This window comes from Pleurodeles waltl, chromosome 5 (genome assembly GCF_031143425.1).
Source record: "Pleurodeles waltl isolate 20211129_DDA chromosome 5, aPleWal1.hap1.20221129, whole genome shotgun sequence".
NCBI lineage: Eukaryota > Metazoa > Chordata > Amphibia > Caudata > Salamandridae > Pleurodeles > Pleurodeles waltl.
In genome coordinates, this window is record NC_090444.1 from 384,940,972 (window position 1) to 384,965,250 (window position 24,279).

At 40.8% G+C, this 24,279-nt stretch overlaps 1 protein-coding gene across 5 annotated transcripts in view; it reads right to left on the bottom strand.

Moving 5' to 3' along the window:
• The window catches only part of PLCB4 (phospholipase C beta 4), a 985,968-nt gene that overhangs the window by 473,100 nt on the left and 488,589 nt on the right, over positions 1 to 24,279 (bottom strand). For all 5 annotated transcript variants that reach the window (XM_069234144.1, XM_069234142.1, XM_069234140.1 and 2 more), the window contains one exon: positions 6,159 to 6,257. In XM_069234144.1, coding sequence (XP_069090245.1) covers positions 6,159 to 6,242 — 84 coding nt within the window. In that variant the 5' untranslated portion in view covers positions 6,243 to 6,257. The remainder of the gene's footprint in view (positions 1 to 6,158; positions 6,258 to 24,279) is intronic.

The window sequence follows — 24,279 nt, forward strand, 5'->3', positions numbered from 1 at the left end:
CTGGAGATGGTCATGTGACTTTGGGCAACAGGTCCCCCGATGAGGTTGCTAAGTGATGTGCTTACAACCTCTGTAAATTTAATCGCGAATTCACAAATGAAGACATGGATGAGACACTTTGGATTAAGTGAAAAGGCTTCAAGAGTAAATGTCTAAGGAAGAACAGCAGAGTTGGGTCAGAGCGGGATATGTTAAAAGAGATGATGACATTTGGGTTTTGATGGAGGGACACCTAGTATTTCCAAATAGTCTGTTACCTCCCATGGTTAGATACTTCCATGGTCCTGCCCATGTTGGTAGAGACGCTGTGGTGAGACACACTTGGTTTAATCTAAGATTTAGTTTGATGGCTGAAGTGTTGTGTCACAGATGTATTGTGTGTCAACAGAGCAGTGTTGGAAAGAGAACTGCAGTTGCACTGAGCCACATAGGAAGGTCAGGAGGGCCTTTTAACAGAATTCAGATGGATTTCATTTAGATGCCCGTGTGCAATGGATTGGGATATGTTTTGGTCATTGTAGGCCTCTTTTCCTGATGGGTTGAAGCATAAACAACTAGGCGAGTTGATAGCCTCACTGTGGCTAAACTGCTGTTGAAGGAACTCATCACCAGATTTGGTATACCAGCTTCTCTGGAATCAGACCGAGGAACTCATTTTAATAATGAGGTCCTAAAATTGTTGTGCACAGCATTACAAATGGACCAAATTGAATTTCAGCTATAAACCAGAGGTTTCTGGTCTTGAGGAGTAACTGAATGGTATGCTGAAGCCCAGAAGGGCAAAAGTGTGTGCTTCAACATCATCTAAATGTCCTGATGCTTTACCTCTGGTGTGGAAGAGTCTTCGGAGTGTACCTAATCGAAAGACTGGATTGTCCCCCCATGAGATCATAACAGGAAGGGTAATAAGACTGCCCATGATTTCTGGGAATGCATTTGTGAACATTACTGATGATATGGTCCTAGACTATTGCAAAGGACTAGATGATGTAGTGCGTTCTGTGTCTAATCAGGTTGAAGCAGCCACAACTCCTCGGAATCAAGAACAATTCCATGACCTCAATCCCGGCGACTGGGTTTTGGTGAAGAAACACATAAGAAAAACCTGCCTGGAACCTCCTAGGTGTGGGCAATACCAGGTGATCCTGGTTACCACACCTGCTGTGAAGTGTGGAGGTCTCCACAATTTGATCCACGCTTCCCATACTTGCAGAGTAGAGTGTCCACTCGATACGACAGTACCTATTACAGAAGAACCAGTGGTATGAGAAAGACAAAAGGAGCAAGTCAACCAAGATGATGGGGACCAAACTAAGCCTGAAACAGACCTTGGTTGGCAGAAGGGGGTCTTGCACAAGTCACAACTGAGACCGAAAAAGAGAAAAATTGACTTTGTCCTATGGTGAATGAGTCAGACTCAGAATAAGACATTGAAGAAGAGACTAATGCTAGGAGGAAGTGAGTGGAAGCTGGAGACTGTGTGTCCAGAGAACGGGTGACTATTTCTGTCTGCTGCCTTTGCCTTCCTTTCTGGTTGCTTCTGGTGGAGAGCACACAAAATTGTGTGCTGTTGACAGGATATAAAAACATTATTGTTAGTGTTTCTTGTTTATGATTCAACCTTACTGGCTCGGAACCTGACTGCCACTCTGACATAGTTGTGAAGCTTTGGAAAAATGGTGCAAAAAGAACATAAAATAAAACCATCAAAACCAATAATTTTGGGATCAGCGTAAAACAAAAAAGGCACACCTAACTAAGCCACTCCTATGGAGCCAACTGATCAAGAAAACCAAACAAAGTGTCATATATCTTGGGGTAAGCTTCTCAGACACTCCCCACATGGAAGCAATAATTACTAAAGCAAATTGCACTGCCATAAATATTGCTACTCAGTTTGAGAAACCTATTCACATGAACCTAAACCATATCCTCTGGGTAAAAGTAGGAAGTACCTTATATTTTGGATTTGAAATTTCGTGCCAATGCATCAAAACTACCAAAATAGGCAGTTCAAGGACCTTTTTTGGAAAAAACATGAGTTTGTCCCAGTCTACCACTTCTGGAACATTAGTGTCTCCCCAGTATGCTCATCAATCTAGGAAAAAAAAACTCTTTGCTGTGCACTGATAAGAACATTCAGGAAGACTATTCAGCTGTATCATCATCCTCAGAAGAACCAGATGACAGGCAGTGTCAGTGTTGCAGATGGATAAAAAAGATGACATTTAAACTAATTTTTGATGGCTAAAAGGGTTACTTGTTGCAGATGGTTATAAAATTGTTCATTCCATTGCGGATGGATTAGGAATGTAAAGCTTTTGTTTTCATTTGAGGACGCCTGTAGGGTATTTTATTGAATGAGTGAAGGGAGCATTCAAGGATAAGACGATGTACTTCATTATTGAGGTACATGGAGTTCTTGCCATGTATAGGTTTGTAGCTGAGGCAACGGGTGTCAAATTTGATTTAGCATTGGCAGGATTCAGGGCAGTGAATTCATGATGACTGACATTTCCAGACTTTTCCTGCCCGTTTTCACAGTACTTTACATGAAGCTCCCAGTGACAAACTGCACCAACAGCAATGGTATTACAGGGGCTGCCCCAAACTCAGCCATTCTTCTGACACCAATTCCACCTGTGTCAAGTCCACGAAAAAGGATGTTTCTGATAGTGGCACTGACAAATGCTGTGCAGTTGGAAATGTTAGGTCTTCCCACATTTTAAATGAGGCTGGGGAGTAGAGCAGTGTGTGGAGACGACATATACTTTTTATAGAGAGGTCACTTTAACACTCTCCTCTAAATGACCCTCAAAGTGCCAACACCTTGATTTTTACAGCAGCAATTCTGTTTCAAGATACCTGAAAACTACAGATCATCAGTCAAGCAGCTTTAAAATAGTGTCTGCCCTGCAACTGACTGAACAAAACTTCCAGAGCCACAAGCAGCACCTGTAGGTTCAGGAGCAACCAAATGCCTGTCCTTGGAAGGTTGCACATCAAGAGAAGAGTGCACCTGCTACATGCAGAATGAACAGTCCTGGAGGTCCATCTTTAGCTGATCTGCCCTGCCCACCGCTTAAACTGTGTCCTGCTATTGACTGCTATAACCTAGACATCTTCCTGAGCATTTTTATACATTTGTTTACTTCCCATTCCCATTCAGGAAAATGTATACTGATGCCCTCATCCTAAATCACTACTCAATGTCTTCTCACCATTTTAATCCACTTAGAGTATTATTGATTTTTTAAATTAATTGTACCTCCTTATTTTGCATTTCTATTATGTTTATTATTCCTTTGGCTCCCACCTCTACCATCACAGTTCACTTCTAGTGGATTAATGCAGAGATTTGCAGAAGGCTACATTCAGCAACCTATTTTTTACAGCTTTCGCCATTAGTTGTTGCGACATGTTGAAATAGAAACGAAAAAATAACATAATTGTTTGGGCCTGTATGATTTGATGGGTGGACCCAAACAAGGAATACATTTTAGATACAATATAAAGACAAGAGTGAACCACCTTCATTTCTACTACCATCTGTGATTCAAAAGATGATTCAAATGCAAGTCTAGAGCCAAATGTGACCTCAAGGTTCCCATTACTTTACAAGGTCTAAGGATTGGAAGTTCAATGGACCAAGTCAAAATCTCAGTTCTGGCAGTTTGTAGGCTATGTTACTGGATGGTGAGGTTTTTACGGTAGTAAGTAAGGTAAAATCTTTCTAGTGTCAGCACAATCCTTGTGGATTTCCAGAGTAATCTGGGAGTCATCAGCATACATTTTGTTCAACAGGCCATAGGTCACAAATGCCCCGTCACAGGAACTAATTATATATTAAAAAAAGGAGTGAATATAGGACTGACCTCTAAAAAACGCCCAACCCCTTAGAACTATCAACAGATGTAAACTGATCCAGGAACACTTTCTGCTATCAATTAGTAAAAAATGAACTGACCCATTCAAGAACCCACCACACAGTCCTGAAACTAGAGTACCAAATGCTGCAGTTAGATCCACACCAAACGTTGTTATTTTGGTGCACCTGTGTTTTGGCATGAAACCTGACTGAAATCAGAAAACAATATGTTTCTTCCCAGGTAGTCTTGGAGTTATGATAATACTGTAGATACTATTTTGATCACAAATACCGAAGTAGAAATGGGCCTATAATTTTTTGGACTGTACATTTCCAGTTTTATTGCTGTATAATAACTTTGCAAGCAAAAGTAGGAAAATGCTATAGTGCTTCTTTTCCCTCGCCAAATGACACTAAATATAATACTCAAAATCCCAACTCCCATAAACTAGAGGACATACCAAGGCTCAGGGCTGTGTGGTGTAATTTTCTACATGGAGTGCCCAGGTGCCCTATTTGAGAGCATCGAGTCTCAATTTATCAACATGTTGACAACAACCATCTCAACCTTGAATACTCATCAATGCAGGCCATCGAACTGCAAAATCCTACTGTTGCTTTATTGCAATCTGGATTTCTGCAATTTACTTAGAACTCCACCCCACCAAAGGAGAATTCTCTTCTTTTCCACTGCAAATGCAGCCACAACATTCAACTACATGACAATAGAAGGATTTATTACATATCAAGTCTCACTATAGAGTCATTAGTCTTGCATGTGAGCTTCCAACTATCTTCCTAGATACACACATTTTCGAATCAGCAGCACAAGTACTTGCCTTCTCTTGTCAGACAAGGCAACATGCCACTTTTCAGCTAAACGATTTCTCCTCCTGATGTGAAATCTGCCCGTCACACACTGCAGCATGCAGTCGATGTCAAGAAAAAGCTTGACTTCCCTTCTCTTGCTTCAAACTCAAGCTTTCATATCATGTTACCCTTCATTAACCCTTCATTACCCAGAAAGACCTAATCCTAAAATACCAGAATAAACTGACTGTCTTATTTGTCAATCTCCAACACAGATAATCATACTCTACCTGTGGTCTAACATTCTGATGTATACGATACACCATCCTTTGCCTCAAACCTACCCGCCCATGAGGAATTCAGAAGGAAACGAAAACACTCTTTGTCTATTCATTTGTTCATCCAAAATCCAAGTATTGGAATCCCCTCCTATTGTCACCTACCATAATGTCTATACTCGAGCATTTTCCTGGTTTTCTAAAATTCACATTGTAATGCCAATTTAATGACTAAAGCATATCAACCTAAGCATATGGAAAAAATACATGAATACAAATATATTCTCAAATTCCCAGGTCTGCATCAGTAAGGATGTACCCTAGGTGCGTCGGAAATAGACAAAATCAAGCCAATCCTATAAGACTTGAAACACAATGATCTACAATGCCACAAATTATTTGAGGAAAAATCATTAGCTCCTGGGAAGTACTTTCTAAAGTGAATACAGCTCAATGAAGCAAGGATGGACTCGCTGAATATCAAGGTGCTGAAGAAATAACATGTGGCTTTGCACCAATCCAAGGTGGTGCTGAAAGAACAGAACAATTTAACACATCCATGCCACATCCCTACCAAGATTCTGTGATATTATGTGCTAGGTTATGATATCAAATACTGATTCTCTTTCCTCGGTTGTGGGTTACAATATGCAAATAGATCACACTGGGGCTGATAATGTTAATGAGGACACAGCAAACAGCTGCCACTTTAGACATAGAACAAGACAAAGGGGTCTACTATAAATCAATGTATTAATTAATCAGTTCAAATGTTTCCTAAATCACATTTAGCTAGACATCTATAGTATGTAGAGGTTGCAAAAAGGCATATATTTTAATGTAGTGCTTGGCAGGGCCAGCTGTGGGTACTCTTTTTGCAAGAATCTCTGCATGTCGTTTTTGCACTTTCGAGATGTTTTGGAGAAACTATTTTTCCACTTCATTAAAGAGAGCTGTAGCACGGCACACTATAAATACACAATTATACATTAGGTTGATTTTGTTTGGAAGACTTGTTAAAAATGCATGGTAGTTAAATGTTGTTTAAAAACCTGGAAAATATTTGGCAGATCAAGAATGACTATCATAAACGAGATTACTTTTCTGCGAAATTCAATCAGGCTTTAGCCCTTAAAGTGTCAACCATGATTAGTCATCTGTAATATGGTTTGGTTTAAGAAACATCTTGTTGTGCATCTTACCTCTTCATATCTATCAAATACAGCCCCATCTTGCATAAAGGCTGGAACAACCTTCTGCCAATTGAATTCATATGGTTTTGCCATAGTGAGATCATACACCTGAAACAAAAATATATACAGATATTGAGAAGGCAAAACATGTTTGTGTGAGATTTTTATCATATACTTAGCATAGGTGCACTCGTCTTAAAGCTTTATACACCGTTTTTGTATTTTGTTATAAAAAATGTTCCGCACACCGATCAAAGACTTTCAATTTTCAATTGTGGTAAATTTTATACCTACATCATTAGTTTGGCTGCAAAATTGGAACAAATCAATTAAAAACAGAAAAAATAATACAAATTAACTACACAAACCAGTTTTAATTACATTTTTGTAATAATCATAAATTGGGATGGGCACACAAATAGGATTTTAATTTGGTGTAATGTTTGACGTACCACAATCCTGTTTTTCATACTATCACTCCTTTCATTGTTCACCTGTTCAAATTGTTTCGAGATTATGCCTACAGGTACCACTCTGCTCACATCAACCTTGTCAATGTTTTGCCCTTTAAGTTTTAACCACATATAAAAAGAAATCTATTTGGTTTACAAAGCGTCTGCTCACACATATGAGTGATCATGTTGTTGCACTGTTCTTTGAAGTGCATTGTCTTACTTGATTATCTCTTTTACACTTTATTGACTTCCTGCCCTGACAGTGTCAGCCTATTATGCTCCTTGATGGGGAAGCATTCAATGGATTTTTGCCATTACCTATCGTTCATAAACAACCGTCTCTTTTCTCTACATAGAACTCACCTAGGAATGAATACTAACTATGCAGGATGGGCAAGATATCACTGATGTCATAACAGAAAATTCTATTAATCTGTGAAAGTGGTTTATTATTTGGGGTTGACTACTGTCCACCTCAAGGTTAAGGCCACAGGCAGCTAGGCATCATAAACATTAAAGATAAAATATACCTGTGCTCAATCCCTGGTAATGTAACACAAATCAGCCAGGGTTAAAACAGAGGAAATGTCTAAAGTATTTAAGCAGTCAAACTTCAGTAGAAAAAGTCAGACACAACACAATAATACTTTACAACCAATTTGAAAGCAGAGAAGAAGAGGAAACGTTTATGAGTTAAATAAGATCAAAACAAGAGAAATGTAATAAGGGGAATCAGAGATATGATTTTTTGAAAGACGTAAGGGAAACTAGTGCCAAAAAGCACAAAGTGCCAATGATGGTCAATGGAAGTTGTAAACCAGGACCCAGTCATAATTTGAGGCCAACCATGATGTATCACTCTCGGATACAAGAAGCTGATTGATCCCATAGAAAGTCTGGAAGTCAAACCGTTTGAAAAACTGACTATGTCACTTACTGAGAAGGAAAACCATCCCTGAGTGGGACTCTGCTGAATCTGTATCCACTGCTGTGGTCCTCCTGTGCTCAAACAATCACAAACATGTACTCATGCCCCAGTACCCGAGGACTGAGTACTTAAAGACTTGCAGGCTGTCAGACAGAGGCCAACAGCAAAGTCCAGTCCAGGTCCAGTTGCCAATGGCTCCTGGCCATTTCCATGAAAAGGCCTTTTGCAGCTTGTTGTGTCCTGTAGCTATACAGGAGGTCAGCAAATTGACCCTTGGAGTCCATTCCTTTGTCCTGGGTACAACAGGGTGCAGGTTAAGCCATTCAGGACACATCTAAGGTCACAGACAGCTGGTCCAGTACACTTCTAATATTCTCCAGATCTAGAGGGTGATCTGAGGAGGGTTCCTGGGGATGACACACTTATGCCTGACACTAGCCTGGTGGATGGGAATGACTTGTGGGCACACCTAAGTCACACTAAACTTAGCATCTGAGGAATGGAGAGCTATCTAGGAAATGTACTATACTAATCTTATTGGCCCCCACATCTACTACTAAAATCCAGTTTGAGACAGCCACTGTACCCACAATAAACTCAGGGACAGACATCTGGAATGACAAAAGCAGAAACGTCTTGGGATCTTGTTCTCTCCTCTTTCAGTTGTGCCCTAAAAGATATATATAAACTCAGACACAAAAGTCTGGTAGGGCAAAAGTCTATTCGTTCAGCACCCACACAGTGGATCCAAAAGAATTGTCTTGGCATCCTGTTCTCTCCCTTTTTAAGTGGGCCCCAACTGTTAAATATTAACCCAGCGGACCTGTCAATCAAGCTTTCATACTCAAGCAGGATTTGACATGTAGTGTCAAAAAGCATGCCCACAGCTACCACTCTGTATGTTCTGTGGAGTTCAGAGAAGTCCTCTCTGCCCATACAGGTCAGTCTAATCAAGGCTAATTACTGTCTCTGTACTGACAGCAGCTTATGTTTATTAGCCTTCTGACAGTAAAGACAGGTAAAGTGTGGCTTTCTAAAAGTTACTTTTCTTTTAGTTTGTAAAAATCGGATTTTACCAATGTATTGGATTTTTAATTACCATTAAAACAACATATTTCTCTAGCTGTTCCCCTACCTCATATATAGATATTTTAATCTGTACTCATGTTTTCTGAATAGGACAGCTAGGTCTGCCACACTGAAAATAGCTTTATGGAGATAGTCACTTTAAGGACATGTCACCATTACATGTATACCTGTTCTATGTTTAAATACTATGTACCCTTTCTTGTGGGCTACAGGGCCGAAGTAGGGGTAATACTTAAAAGAGAGGTTTGACCTGTCAAACGGGTTCATCTTAACAGGCTGAATTGCAGTTTTTACACTGCTAGAGTCAGGCTAAAGTAGTAGGCCTTAAACCATGTTTGCACTGCCACTGTAGTGGATGGCACAATAGGTGACGCAGTCCACTTGTGCCATTTACCTTCCAGGCTCTGATTACACTTTGTACCATATATCAGGGACTTATAGGCAAGATACATATGCTGATTAGAAGAAAGCCAATTTGACCATGTTAAAAAGAGGAAGCACAGGGACTTAACTACTGGTTAGCAATGGGTAAAGTGCACAGAGTTCTAAAGCTAAATATAAGGCCCAGTAAAAAGCAAAACTCTTGGGTGTAACACAGAAAAGGTGGATATCCATCCTATACTTGCTGTGCCACATAAGTGCGCACAGAAATTATGTTGCGGAAATGTGTCATTAGGCAGAATTAATGAGCAAATTGTTTAGTAGTGAAAATTATATTCTCTCTTCTACCCTAGTAGCAAAGGTTCAGTCCCTATTTTACTGCACATTTATAATAATGACATATTTGCAAACAGTTCAATGAAATACACAAATGAATACCTTAAAGCAATCACGGTAATCTCCTGTCTCTTCCAAAACGCGTTTCTTTTGCTTATGAATATGTTAAAAATATTTACCAGATAAACCAATTAAATAAAAGTGTAAACAATGGGTTACTGGTTGAGAAGGGTGAACCCCTACTCAAGCAGGAACAACAATTACTATCAGGGTGAAGTCACAAACAAACCCAAAATTAACCTGCGCTCAGCCCTTGGGAAGCTTGGCACAAAGCAGTCAGGTTTAACTCAGAGGATGTGTGTAAACTATTTGTACAAAACTTAAAACAGTAACACAGTGAAAAAACACAATAAAAGGATCCCACACCAGATTAAAAAAAGAGTGTAATTTTTAATATATAAAGCAAGAATAAAAACAACAAAAATCCAAATAGTAGATCCCAAGATATAGAGCCAGATGTATCAAAGCTTTTTGCATTCGCAAATGGTGCAAATCACAAAATTCCACTGTTTGCAAATGCAAAAATGCCTTTCAGAATGTATGAAAGGCATTTACAGTGCAATTTCAAGGAATCACTAAAATAGTGATTCCCTGAAATTGCGACTCCATTTAGGGAATCGCAAACTGCGATTCCCTAAATAGGTAATCGCAAATAGAGAATAACTATTTGCGATTACCAGTGCACATGTATCATGCATTTCCTAAAAGCGAACTTGGCATTTAGGAAATCCAATTACCACGAATTGAAGTTTGGTGGTAAGCATGTGCAATTTATAAAAATACATTAAAAATGCATTTTTAAAAATGACATGTATGGGTGCAGGAGGCCCCAGAGAAACCATGCATTGCCCATACACTTGGCCTGGGCAGTGCAGAGGCCCCCCTGGCCAGCACTGTCGCAATGTTCACAGGGTGCTGGTGCACCCTGCATCCCACAGCATTGCTGTCGGCTCGATTATGAGTCAGAGGCAATGCTGTAGGCTGTTTCCCCTCAGGCCAGTGGGCGGAAACTCAGGTTTTTGTCCTATGACCTAGTGGGGAACTCTTAATGGTCCTGACTGAGAGGTAGCCACTACGGCAGCAAACTCCCCTTTGGAAGTTTGTCAGACAGCCTAAACCGTCCGCTGAACTCGTATTAAAGCCCTAGGTGTTGTTTCTGCTTGGGATTTCACTGCACATCAGAGAAGATGTGGTGGTTCTTCTAGGTCCACAGATGGACTGGCAGAGCACCCTTAGGCCTACTTCCAAAGGACTGGGGTGGAACCACTTGGAAATGTAGGACTCACAGATGGCAGAATCTAGCTGCTGGGTTCAAGTTTGTTGGAGCCTTCTGTCCCTGAGTCTCTAGTCAGGCCAGCCAACTAGCCCTTGGGTTCACTCTGGGGTCCTGGATTCAACAGATGCAAGTCCAGTCTTTTTCCCCCAGGTAAGAGGGCAGAAGCAGCAGGTCAGCACTGCTGGGCGGCGGTGCTCCAGAGCAGCAGTCCAGCAGAGTGGCAGTCCTACCATGAAGCACAGCAGTCCTTCTTCCTGGCAGAGTATCCACAAGTCCAGAAGTGTACTAAAGTGTTGGTTTGTGAGGTCCAATATTTATACCAGGACCTTTCTTTGAAGGGGTAGAAGCTTTTATAGGTTTCCATTTGAAGCTTACAGGCTTCCTGCCTTCCCTGTCCCAGCTCCAGACTAACTACAGGTGGTACTGGCCCTTTGCGTGGAGACAGGACACAGCCTACTGAAGTGTAAATGAGGCTGTGCCCAGCTCCATCCTCCTATTGAGGAGGAATACATAAAGCCCAATTGTCTGCTGGACCCAGTCACATGACAGAGAGATAGGCTGGAGGCACTAACTGGCTAAGGCCAACTTTCTAAAAATGGCATTTTCAAAACTGTGATTTAAAATCCAACTTTACTACAAGAGAAGACTTTTCATTACAATTCCACAGACACCAAATATGAAATAATGACCTGTTGCTATTTGAAAATTACAGCTTGTTAAATGTATTAAGGGGACTGATGTTATCCTATGGGGAAAGGAGGCCTTGCAGTAGTTAAAATAAATGTAAGATTTTTTAGGACATATAAAACTTAAAATAACATGTCCTCCTTTTTAAACAGGTGGCACCGTGCCCTGTTGGGCTGTTTAGCACCTTCCCTGGGGTGAATTTTATGTATTAAAAAAAAGGATTGGGCCTGGCAAAAGGTTTATTTTGCCAGGTCGAAATGGCAGTTTACAACTGCACACATTGGCTACAATGGCAGGCCTGAGATATGTTTAAAGGGCTAGCTACACATAGTGTCACAATAAGTGTCACAATAATAAGTGCAGCAGGCCCACTATTAGCATGTAATGTACAGGCCTTGGGTACATATAGTACCACTTTACTAGGGACTTATAAGTAAACTAAATATGCCAATTGGGGATAAGCCAGTGTTACCATGTTTTTAAGGAGTGAGTACATAAACATTAGCAATGGTTAGCTGTGGTAAAGTGCACAGAGTCCTAAGGCCAGCAAAAACGAGATCTCCCAAAATGGTGGCGGAATGCAAACAGGCTGGGGGAGGGCCATCCTAAGGCTGAAAGATCTATCAACTACCATGGTATTCTGCAATAGAACATTTTACAAATTCAGATTTAAAAGAAGCACAAGCAAAATACAAATGTGACTGCTCATAAGCATGAGCATTGTGATGGTTGAGAAGCATCTCGATTTACATCAAGTGTAAATTACAGAAGGTGTTACAGACCCAAACAAGTGTCTTTAAAACATAAAAAACTAGCCAGATGCAGGGCTACAACCAAATTAGTGAACTCTCTCATGCTAAAGTGTAATGAGAAAAACATTTGACTCATTTCCAAGATCACAAGTGTACATCATTTGTCATCTAGTATTTACAGGTAATTAATAATAACAAACACTGTTATTTCTTACAACTTGCTACAGTTCCATTCTGGACTTATACCATGTAGTAATCGATAGAATGTACACACATACCCAAAAAGGGGGTAAACCATTTAGCTGAGGTTCATGAATTAGCAAATCCCTTCTTTGGATTTGTTCTTTTGAGGAGGTTAAACTAAATTTGTGCAATTGGACACTGCCATTTTGTCAACAAAAATGAGGTGTTATACCTTTCTGTTTTCCACTTTTTGTACACATTATGCACCTACCATCTAACCCAAGTGCATACAAAGTAAGTTACCCATATGAATAGTATGGTACAATAGTAGAATAGCATACCTGTCATATTTTTAAGACCAAAATGAGGGTGATACTGGCAAAGTGGTGCAAATCTTCTCAGTGGGCCACAGAGGTACTGGGGTCAATCCCCTAGAAAAACCATCGAACATAGGAAGACTGTAAAGGTCCGTAATGCTAAAAGATCAGTTCACATCAAGTTTGGTGATCACCCCAATGCATTTTTGGAGTGTTTGAATAAAACATTTTAAAATGCATTGGGCCAGGAGCATTAGTCAGAACTAAGGTGAATTAAATTATACTATTTTATGGGATGAGGTGTTATGGGAGTCTGTCCCAATGAATTTTCGAGAATTGTGAAAAACTGTGCAGTATATTAAACAATGAACTGGTAGCATTGGCTAAATAAATAAGAACTGAAGAAATCTTCTAAATGTCTGAAGGGATATCTCCCAAAGAAATTCTGAGAGTAGGGTGACCAGATGAAATAAGCAGTTCTGGGTTTTGCTTTAGGACATTTGCACGTTATGGTTCTAGTAGTCTTGATGCATTATAATTGAGCAGTTGGACCAACAAATCTGATAATGATGTGTAAAAGCATAATCTTAACATGGAAAAGTGATGTCCTGGTGACATGGAACCATCTAATCACCAGAGACATTTGCAAGAAATTAAGTATATTTAAGTACATTTAGAGAATACTTTGGTTGCTGGTCATATAGCTTAAATGCTTCTTTGCAACGGTGGAGGTGTAAGTCAGGTCTCTACCAAGAAACGTCTTCTAAGTTCTGGAGGAGATGGGTATTTTAAAGCGTTTCAGGCCAGTAAGTGGTCAGACCTTGATACATTTTAAGGGCCACTTAAAGAGGTATTTAAAGGTGTTTTACCACAACAAGAAACTTGGTTTGACTTTATTGCTTTTAAATGAGATAGACTCATTGTTACTTAAGAGAACTAGCAAAACAATACTTTGTTTATTAATTGTCTTCCAGCCAACATTTCTGGCACAATTGAAAGTACTGCTGCCCAATTTGATAGTACTCATTTTACCCACATTGGAAAGATGGAAGGCTTAGCTGGCCCTGCCCAGATCTGAGATGATGTACTGCAGATCGCCACATATGTGAGTGACTAAGTTTCAACTAACTGGGCCATTATCCACAAGTGTTTAAGTGCTCAAGAGAGTCATTTAGATGACAAAAATTAATGATATATATTTTTAAAAGACCTTTCAGTTATGAAAACTGTGGCAAGAAATGTATTGCCCCACTGAAACTGTGCCTGAAAGAATAAGGTCCACAGTTTTATTAAACACTTTTACTCTAGGAGATGCCAATCAGATAATGTCTTCATCTTTGTGATTTTATCAGGTAACAGAATATGATTAAATCTAGAATTAGAAACATGATCAGTTGGTTAAATGAGAAGATGTATGAGTCTTGGTGCAAGCATGTGGCTTAATTGTGTGATCTTGGCAGACTCTCCCTGTGGTTCTGACATCTTCTCATACAGGAAGAACATAAAAGTAGCTCAATTTCTTGTAACTTATATAAAACAATATGAGGAGTATTTCTTGATATGGTTGTGATAAGGTATGGTCACAAGCTTGTTTACCATTAGGGTGAAGGTTTCCCCCAAGCGTATTACAATATTACCACCAGGCTGGCCGTCAGGAACAGTGTTAGGATATTGGCCTCGGCTCCCTTAAGGGAACCGAGGTCAATATCCTAACATGACTGCATCCTCTGAATGTGCACTGTCTGCAAAGCAGACAGTGTGCATTCTGACGATGCTGGGACATGGTCATGGGAAGTGCAGTGGCCTCCTTGTGGAGCTCAGCATTTCCTTTCCACCAGCCTTTTCGAGGCGGGCTCCCCACCATGAAAAGGCTGGCAGAAAGAGCGGTCGTAACCAGCCAGGTGGTTGCAAGCCCGACTGCTGTCATGCTGTTGGGAACCATGTGCCCGGCGGGGACAGCAGTCCTTTGGCGATCCGACCACCAAAGTCATAATTTGGTGGTCCGACCACCAAAGCCGCAGCGGTCCAACCACTATTTTGGTGGTCTCATGACAGCCAAACTCGTAATGAGGCCATATATTCTTTATCATCCTGTTTCCAACTTACAAAATATGCTGTAATTACAATCGGAGCCTGAAAGTGGAGCCTCCATTAGCCCTGGCCTCTCAACACCTCTGGGGCTGCCTGCCACTGCGTTTTGTTCATCTCCTCCAATGCATATCAGCATATACAAAAGATTTGCCATGTCAATGAGGACCACCATAATCACCGCTTCCTACACACTTCATGCTGGGTGAGAAGATATGTAAGTATTTTCGTCCCTAGGTTGTTAGTGAGTAGATTGAGGGTGAGGCAGGAGAGTGAGTATTATGAGGAAGAGAGGTGAAAATAGTGAGTAGAAGGGTATGTGAGTCAGGTAGTCAGAGGAGGGTTAGGAAGGGGCTGAGTGGAGTGAGGCAGAGAGTAAAGGTAGAAGAGGAGAGAAAAGGGTGAAATGGAGACAGAGGCATTAGATGGTGAGAGAGGGATGAGGCTGAAGCACAGTGAACGTATGGACGTATGGTGAGGTAGAGTGTGGGAGAAGGATGAGGAAGACAGAGCAGTGAGATGAGAGAAAGGCAGGAGGAGGACATGACGATGTGGGGAGAAATAGGGGGATGAGGAAGAGAAAGAGAGAGGTTGAGAGAAAAGAAGAAAGAAGCATCAAAGGCTGAGGTGGATGGGTGAGCAGATGAAGCAGAGAGAAAGAAAGACGGGGATGAGAGCACAGAGGGTCAGGTGCTGACAGCAGAAAAGGTAAAGCCCTCAGAAACACAGAGTTAAAACTAGTAGGCATGACACCCAGCAAAAGGTAGATTATGCAGCACATACCTCAACAAAACCACCTAGCATAGGCAGATCCAGCTTTCAAACACATGAGAGATGCTGGACAATCCCATTTATCTTCCTAGTTCATACAGACGTCTTCATGGCCCTCCTAATTTCGAATCCTGGAACCCGCCTTCCTAGAAGGCAAGCTCATACTCCTTATTCTCTTACCAGTGCCTTATCAGGCATCCCAAACCTCATTTCATAGCAGTGGCCCTGTCTTCAGTCACTCACTTAAAGTACATGCGGAAATAGGTGAGTAGATTCATATGGAAACATCTACTCACTATATTTGTGAGTGGTCTACCTTTTACAGCTAATATCCTTTTTTTAAAGTGATAAATGATCCTGCAAATCAACCAGTGACTCTGGCATGAGTGAGAGTTTACTAAGGCACATGCTGTAATACTTCAGTAAGAATTAATCCATAGTCCATGGTATGTGTTGCCTCTCTGGACGCTACATGCTCCCAATTGCTGTGTGCATTTCTTCATGGAAGCCAACGTATCGCTTGTCAACAAAGGAAAGAAGACCCCAACACACAAAACAGCGCAATGTAAGGGTTGCTTGGTAGAAAATCATTACCACTTCCCTGAGAATGAAAACAGTTGGCCCACTTTTTTATAGAATTGAAAGACATTGTTGACGCAAATTTTATTTGCTGAGAAAGTGCTATTTTTATTAATGTGCAAAGCTTATGTTTATGTTTAAGTAAAAATATTTGAAATTCAAACTTTGTAGTAGATAATCATACTTAACTGTTATAGGCCTTCGAATGACTAAAGTGTTGATTTAAGTTAACTTAACTGTAGAGGCCATGTTGACTGAAAAAATAATGCATTCACACTGAATAGTTGGCTCAGCACAATGTTTTCTTTTTTCCTTACAAATGTATTTTTCCAGAAGCCTTAAGCTAGCTAGTGAATAGGTGTTTGTTATGTATTAGACAACTGATAGTGAGTTCTGACCAGGAGGAGTGGAGGTGACCAGAAGAATGATTCATGGGAAGAACTGTCTGGACAACAAAATATCAACAATGTAACTATTTTGTCCCTGTGTGGAAATGGGTAGTTTGTTATTCTCAGGAGTTTGATGATATTTTATTGGAGGATAAGAAGAAAAACATAATGTTGCAAAATATAATATTGTGTGTTTATATTAGTGCTTGATCCTAGAGTAGATGCAGATTCTTTCCCCGACACTCTGACTGGAGACCCGCCTTTGAGTTTCTGATACCTTTCTTCTTAGGAGGCTGCCTTACTTAGACTTTGCAGAATTGTCTGCTGATATCTTTGGACAGAGAATACTTTCCAGCTTGTAATGCAAAGGATTTATGCTTGTGCATTGATTCTTTCATCAGAACTCTTTATTGGGTGTCTACCTGAACTGACACCTTTTTCTCTTATTATTCCAATTAGTTTCTAATAGGGAATTTACTGTGTGGAACACATTTGTTGAATTATTACTGTACTGATTGTGAATCTTAGAAACATTTTGTTCTATTTCATAATCAAATATCAATTGATGTATTATTTTAACTTTTAATGCTGAAATATAAGATTTGTACTTCATGAATAAAGAGATGAAAGACTAAAAGAATTGAAAAATAAAACCTTTTCACTCAAACTAGTAACACTTTATTGACTGAACTGAAAGTTTTAATAATTAATTGCTATGTTATTGTTTGCTCCTTACTTCTCCTTATCAACGAGCAAAGATCTATATAATCATTAATGGGGGTTACTTAAAGATTACACCCAAAGACTAAGATATAGAAAACCCCACTCCCTCAATATTTCGCAGCATGGGGCCAGCAAGTGCAAGTCAATGTGTATTCTCACGAGAACCTCATTTTGTAGACATGCAGTTGTTTAACTCGGAATGCAGGTGACACCAGCAAATTCCCAGTGACTTAAGGACTGCAACAGATTCCTATACTACTCACACCACTAACATATCTCCTGTCTATGTTTTTGTAAATCAACTGCACTTTGCTTATTATTCTGCTACATTTTCTTATGAGAACAAAGTTATAAGTGACCAAAATAAAAAGCTTTGTGATTCAGTCCAACTGTAACCACCTAAGAACAAGGTTTCCTTTGTGAGGTTTAGAGCCTATGGCCCTAGCACACACCCCTCAGTTTAGTCCATACACTAACTGAGCTATCCCTGAGTTTTAATCACTTTTTCTTATCTAACCAATTTCAGACATTTTCAGCATGTGAAAAGTCCCCACATATGCCACTGGACAGCTACTGGACCCAATCTTCACTAGCATCAACAACATCACAGTGGACAATCCAACACCGATCATCTGATATGAATGCATCCTCCTCAACTTTATCAAACTCATTCCACACCACTGGAGAAACACCATCGCCTCATCTTCACAAAAACATTTGAAGAATCCTGGTCTTCCAAACTCCTACTCTACTGGCCTTGATATAACAACAACCTCCCATAATTAAACTCTAACTTTAACTCCTGGTGAAATAACAGCAACCTCCCATAATGAAACTCTAACTTTAACTCCTGGATCACCACCTGTACAGACACCCTGGCTCCTCTCAAAGCTATCAAAGCCCTAGAACCAGACTATAAGCAAGCTAGTACGCCGAAAAGCTCAGCTCACCAAATGCTGCTGCAGGCAACTTGATTGCAGAGGGAGAGAAAGTTAGAATTACATCAACAAAAGCACCTACTAGTCCACCCTCAGATGCTACCATCAGCAAATCAGAGCCACTAAACACTCCACCCTCACAAACCATATCGAAAGCAGCACTGACAGCAGCAAGAAATTCTTCACATAAGTGAAAGGCCTCACTTCTCAGGCAACATCTTCCACCAGTGTAACCTCCTCTCAGGACATCTGCACCCAGCTGTCCCTATCCTTCTGCAACAAGATTCCCAGCATCTAAAACATCTTCCAGCCCCAAGCAGACCCTTCCACCCTTGCAGCCCTCCTGTCCATGCCAACCATCACTCAGATGACCACCCTGACCACCTGATTCACCGTCATCATTCAGGTCTACAACAACCATGCAGTCCATACAGTCCGGAGCAGCCTCAGACCCCCCAACCTCATCACGTCTTCATCAAAAGTTTGGACCCATCAGTGCAGCACTCTCCCCTTTCCTGAATGACTCAATCTTCATAGCCCCCTCTCCAGATACCTGGAATCATGCCACAGTTCATCCCCTCCTCTTGAAACCCTTAGCAGTCCTGAAGATGCTCGCTGATTACTGGCCTATCACCCTGCTACCTTAACAGGCAAAAGTCATAGAAAAGGTGACAAATAAATTCTTAACCACCCACCTCAAAGACAATGCCCTCAACACCACTCAATCCAGATTCAGACACAACCATGGTACAGGACTGCCTCAATGTCACTACGGATGACATCTGGATGATCTTGACAGAGGTGACACGCAACCCTCATCCTACTAGACATTTCCGCAGCCTTCAAAACCATCTTGATCCTTATATAACAATGAGGCTGGCTTCCAAGAACCCACACTTTACTGGACTTGCTCTTCCTTGACAGGCCATTACCAGTTGATCATCCAGCCCCCTTTATCTCGGACATCATCAAACTCATCTGCGGAGATCTACAGGATCCTCAATCAGCCCGACCCTGTTCAACAATTACACGCCCCCATTCGCCCGCATCATCTGCGCCCATGGGAATAACATCATATCCTACACCGATGACATACAGCTCATACTTTCCATCTTAGACAAGAAGCTAAACACCCGGATCAATTTCTCCCCCTGCATGATGGAAGTAGCCAAATGAATTAAAACCAACTGCCTCAAAATCAACACAGATGAGACAGAAGTAGTAATCTTTGACAAGGACACCCCACTCTGTGACTCCACATGGAAGCCTCCTGACGTCAGGCCCATACCCCTCCCAGCAACCCAAGAACCTCGGGTACAAATCATTAACCAACTCAACATGACCGACCAAGTGAATGCAGTCTCCATCTCCTGCTTCCACACACTCAAGATGCTCAAGAAGATCTTCAAAAGGCTCCCCATCATAATTTTCATAAACATCACCAAAGACCTCATCTCCAGCAAGTTGTACTACGGCAACACCCTCTATGCCAGAATCAACACTCAACTGATCAGAAGCATCCAGACCAGGCTGCAACAGGGTGCATCAGCTGAGAGCAGTGGATGTTGGTGGCAAATCACATTGGGGGTGCAAAAAAATATACACATAAAAAACTACACTAATGATATACACAATAATATATACATTATTATAAATGTAAACATAAAAAAATCACTTACCATACACTGCCGCTCGATGTTTTGGAGCACGTCCTCTGAGAGCAAAGCCCACATCCAACTCTCTTTTCCAATCAAGACGCTAGTTTCATGCTGTTAAGCAGCATGAGTAAAGCATCTTGATTGGCTGAAGCGGGCCGGCTCCACGTTTCAAGAGGCACTGTAGGCCATTATCTGCTCGCCAGGTTGGAGAGGTGTGAATTGCGCATGTTGGTTTGGGCGTAGCAAGGTAGCCAGCCAAACCAGCATGCACACTTCAAACTTACGCGGCCACTCCTCACTGCTGCCAATCATTGGCCCCCTCCTACCTTTGCACCCTGTTTGCTGTCAGAAGGTGTCTAAAATAAAATGATAATAAAATCATTTTAATTTTTTACTCTTTCTGCACAGCAGTGGGGGGTGGGGGGGGGGGGGGGGGGTGACGCTCCTCCACTCCCACAGAGGAAGTGCCGCTGACAGAGAGGCAGGAACAGAAATAGGATTGGGCTGACATGGCCTGAGACAATATGATAGGGCAGAGTGCATCTGCTGGAGAGGAGGAGTAACAATGAAGGGGATGAGACAGTGGGGTTGTGGTTATGGCCATTACAGCATTTGAAATGGGGGCATGCTTGCTTCCTATGAAAATCAAAAAAGGGAGGAAGTGGCTAGGAAAAATGAAAGTGCTGGGTACAAAAATATAGCTTATTTTTTTTAATGCAGGCTGCTTAGATCTATTTTTTAGGATGCAACGATTCCAAGGGTAGAACTGCTCTGTAAAGGCGTTTGCTCAGTTTCCCATTTTTACCATGTCTAACGTTTCTGCTCAGTGCTATCTACAAGGAAACATGGGCCAGATGTAGCAAAGGGTTTTACCCATTTTGTGTCTATGGGAAAATGTGTTCGTACATATGGCCCCATGTGAGCCAGTCCTATATCATGAATTTCTATTTGCGGCTTGACACAAGACATGCAGAATCCTATAATAAGAATGTTTTCAGGACACTCTTTAGCATTGCAGTCTACATCATTACTTATCAACTCAAATGCCTGCTCAGGCTCTAACACTCTTAAATTAGTCTGCAAATGTAGACGAAACGTAAAGACGTAGTTACCAGGAAAACTATATACAGCATAAGGCTGAATCACCGGGTTTCAACATAACAAAGCAGCGTGTCTTCTCGCCTCACTCATAATATTTCAATGAAAACACCTCCTTCTTGAAGACTAGTTATACTGCTTTGTGACGTACTTTTGTTTACAGCTATCATCTCTCAATCCCTGTTTCAAGATAAACATTGAAAGCAGTCAAATCAAAACACAGAAAAGTGACAGTTTTTGAAATAATGAACTTTACTTTGTGCAAATGAAATATTTAAAAATATCTTTAACTACTAGCCATATAAGTTCAGTTGTGGTTTTGTACAGCGTGATTATAGGGCAGGGGCATTGGAGCACATTGCATTAAACAGGTTTGAACAATGGACAGGAACAAACATTTAAGCAAAATGGAGAAAAGGCATTAAGGCTGGCAGTTTCTAGTCTAGGAGGCTTGCAAGTGTAAGGGGAATAGCTATAGTAGTCACATTGGGCCTAATTCACAAAGGTAAACTTACACTTTTCTGTAAATTTACTATTTTTTTGCTGATCACAAATGTCGATATAATGGTAAATTTACGACAGTGGATAGGCAGAGAACTTCGCACATAAAAAACTGTCCTGTCCTTTACGGTGGAAGAGAGTTGCAAATGCTTCCTATGCTTCCAGAGAAGGCTCGAGTCATGCAAAGTTCTTGTTTAGCGTGGGTGGCGCCCGGAACAGGGATTCTGTGATTCTAGAAGTCCATAGAGGACCAGAGGTTGTCAGTGTTACAGTCAAGAAGAGTCATACAGAGCTTTGTGCGTGACGCCACAAGTTTTGACTTAAAATGTAGTTTCAGAGGTTAGCAACTGAAGGTTTAATAGGATAGGATAGATTTAGACAAATTTCTTGATGGCTATAAGAAAATGAGCCATTGCATGTTGAACTGCTGTAAGAGGGGCCAAATCAGCTTTTGGGAATTCAGAGAGGAGCAAGCTTCCATAGTCCAGTCTGGAAAGAACCAGAGCCTGGACAACCAACTTTAAATCATCTTCTGAAAATAATTGCCTGATGCCCCAGAGAAGAATTATTTGGAGTTGAGCACTCTTGGTCACAGCAAAGATTCGTCTTTGAAGGTTAAGCTGGAGAAGCCTGGCATTCTCTAGAATGGCTAGTTTGCACCCCTGGGTATAGTAGAATTCCACTTGACTACACTGGGAGATTGTAGTTCTTCAGAGAGATTAATAGGTATTGTGCTTTAGCTGGGTTAAGCTTGAGAAGGCGGATTAAAATCCACTTTTTAATTCTCCCCATGGTGTTGGAGAGAAGGAAAATGTCATTTGGGGACGATATCTTGAGCTAGATGTAGTATTGTTAGTATAAAGGTGGTACATAATTCCAGAGCTGCTGAGAATCTCACCCAGAGGTTCTAGATATAGGTTTAACAGGGTAGGTGATAGGATCAAACCCCCTGAAGCTCCTTGTTGTAGGCTGAACTTGAGGCCGACTTTGCTGGAAGAAGATTTTCCATTTTCACTACTTATGAACAGAACATCAAGTAGGAGTTAAACCGATTAAGCATGACCCCCTTAATGCTCGTCAGTGTTCTCAGGGTACTGATCAGGTCATTGTGATTGACTGTATCAAGGGCAGCCTAAAATTGAGGTGCACAATAGACAGGAGTTTCTGGAGTTCAGTATGTGTAGTGTGTTGTCAACAATTTACAGAAGGGCAGTCTCTGTGTTGTAACCTTGTCTGCAGCCTGACAAGAAGGTGTATAGGAGGTTGTTTGCAAGGATGTGAAAAAGACGGTGGATAGCCACACAACTTTCTACCACCTTTCCTTAAAAGGGCAAGGGTGGAGACAGATAGTAATTGTTCAAGTCATTACCATCCAATTATGTTTTTTAAGAGTGGATTTGGCCAGTTATTAAAAAACCTGGGAAAACGTCATGATCAATAGAGGAGTTTACCAAGGTTCAACATTAGGGTGGAATTAGTTTGGCAAGACATTTGCTGCTATAGCCAATTGTAGCATCAGATACATGGTTTGATGGTTTTACTTTGGTTATGGTATCTAGTATCTCTGTCACTGAAAATGGGTCAAGATGTGATCAGGATCACTGTGCTTTGCACGTTAGCTTGCCATTACTGAGTCTGTTTGAACTAGGGGAAAGGCTATCAATGGATTTCACGTTTGTATTAAACAATACACAAATTCTTTTACTACCTTGAGTTTGAACCTATGACCAACACTAAGGGAGGGCCCAAGTCTAGCAAACTAAATAAGCCGTCAATCCATAATGTAACAATTGTCAGATAAAATCAATGTCTATCAAGCTGATGATGAGAGCACTCTCCTGTTTTGGAACAAGTTTGCACAATTGACGGCAAATGCGGAACATGCAACATTATATTTTTACACTAGTTCCTGGTACAAATGGCATTTTTGTAATGTTTGAGTCAAGAATGTTTTGGTGCAAATGGTGCTACTCTGGGAAAAAATTCTCTGAAGAGTCCAAATTTGACTGGTACTCTGAATTTATGCACTCTGGGCCTTGAGCAATTTTCTCATCATGCTACCAAGCCACTTGGCATGTAATCAGTAATGCTCAAAAAGGCATTATGAATAATGGTAAAAATAGCAGGTTACACACCTGGTCGTACATGCATACTCATCTGAATGCTGTAGGCCATTTCTCCTGACTACGTCAATCTCTTGTGCTTTTAACATAAGACCATTTGATCAAAAAATGTTTACGCAACTAAAATAAATTCACAATAGTAATGCATACACTTATTTTTGTAAACAATTGTAATAAAATTAACAGTTTTTCATCATTGTATCTTGGTTGTGGTGTCTACATACGTAGCACATTGATGTCACTCACTGGATTCTTACAGGGAAAGACCATTTCTACCTCAAAGGCAAAGAGTTGTGTGTTATGTGACTTCAACTACTGATTTGTAATTTTCAAACCACATAATTGAGACAAAGGCGTTACGTTTCACAGTTTAATGGTGCCTTCAAAGGAGTCTCAAACGAATGTACCTCAACCACGAAACTGAAATCACCTCAGCGTGTAAGCATTAAACTTATGTCACAACTAAATTGATATCACAATAGCATGAACTTTCCCCCACAATACCACCGTGAGGATGATTCAACATGGACGTGCCCCCTCTCATCAGGAAACGCTTTAAAAATCACTTGAGCAAAACTTTTGTGAAAGGCGCACACTCACACACACACACCCACACACACACACTTACTCTTTAATACCACGTATGTTTTTTGCATAAGGTATTTTATTGAGATTTTAACGAACACATAAACATGAGTCAGGGACAACTTTGTGTACCATTCTCGACCAAAAACCCGGGTTTATAGGGTCAATGAAGCACTACAGCTGTTATAGCACGAAGAGATAAACAATATTTTT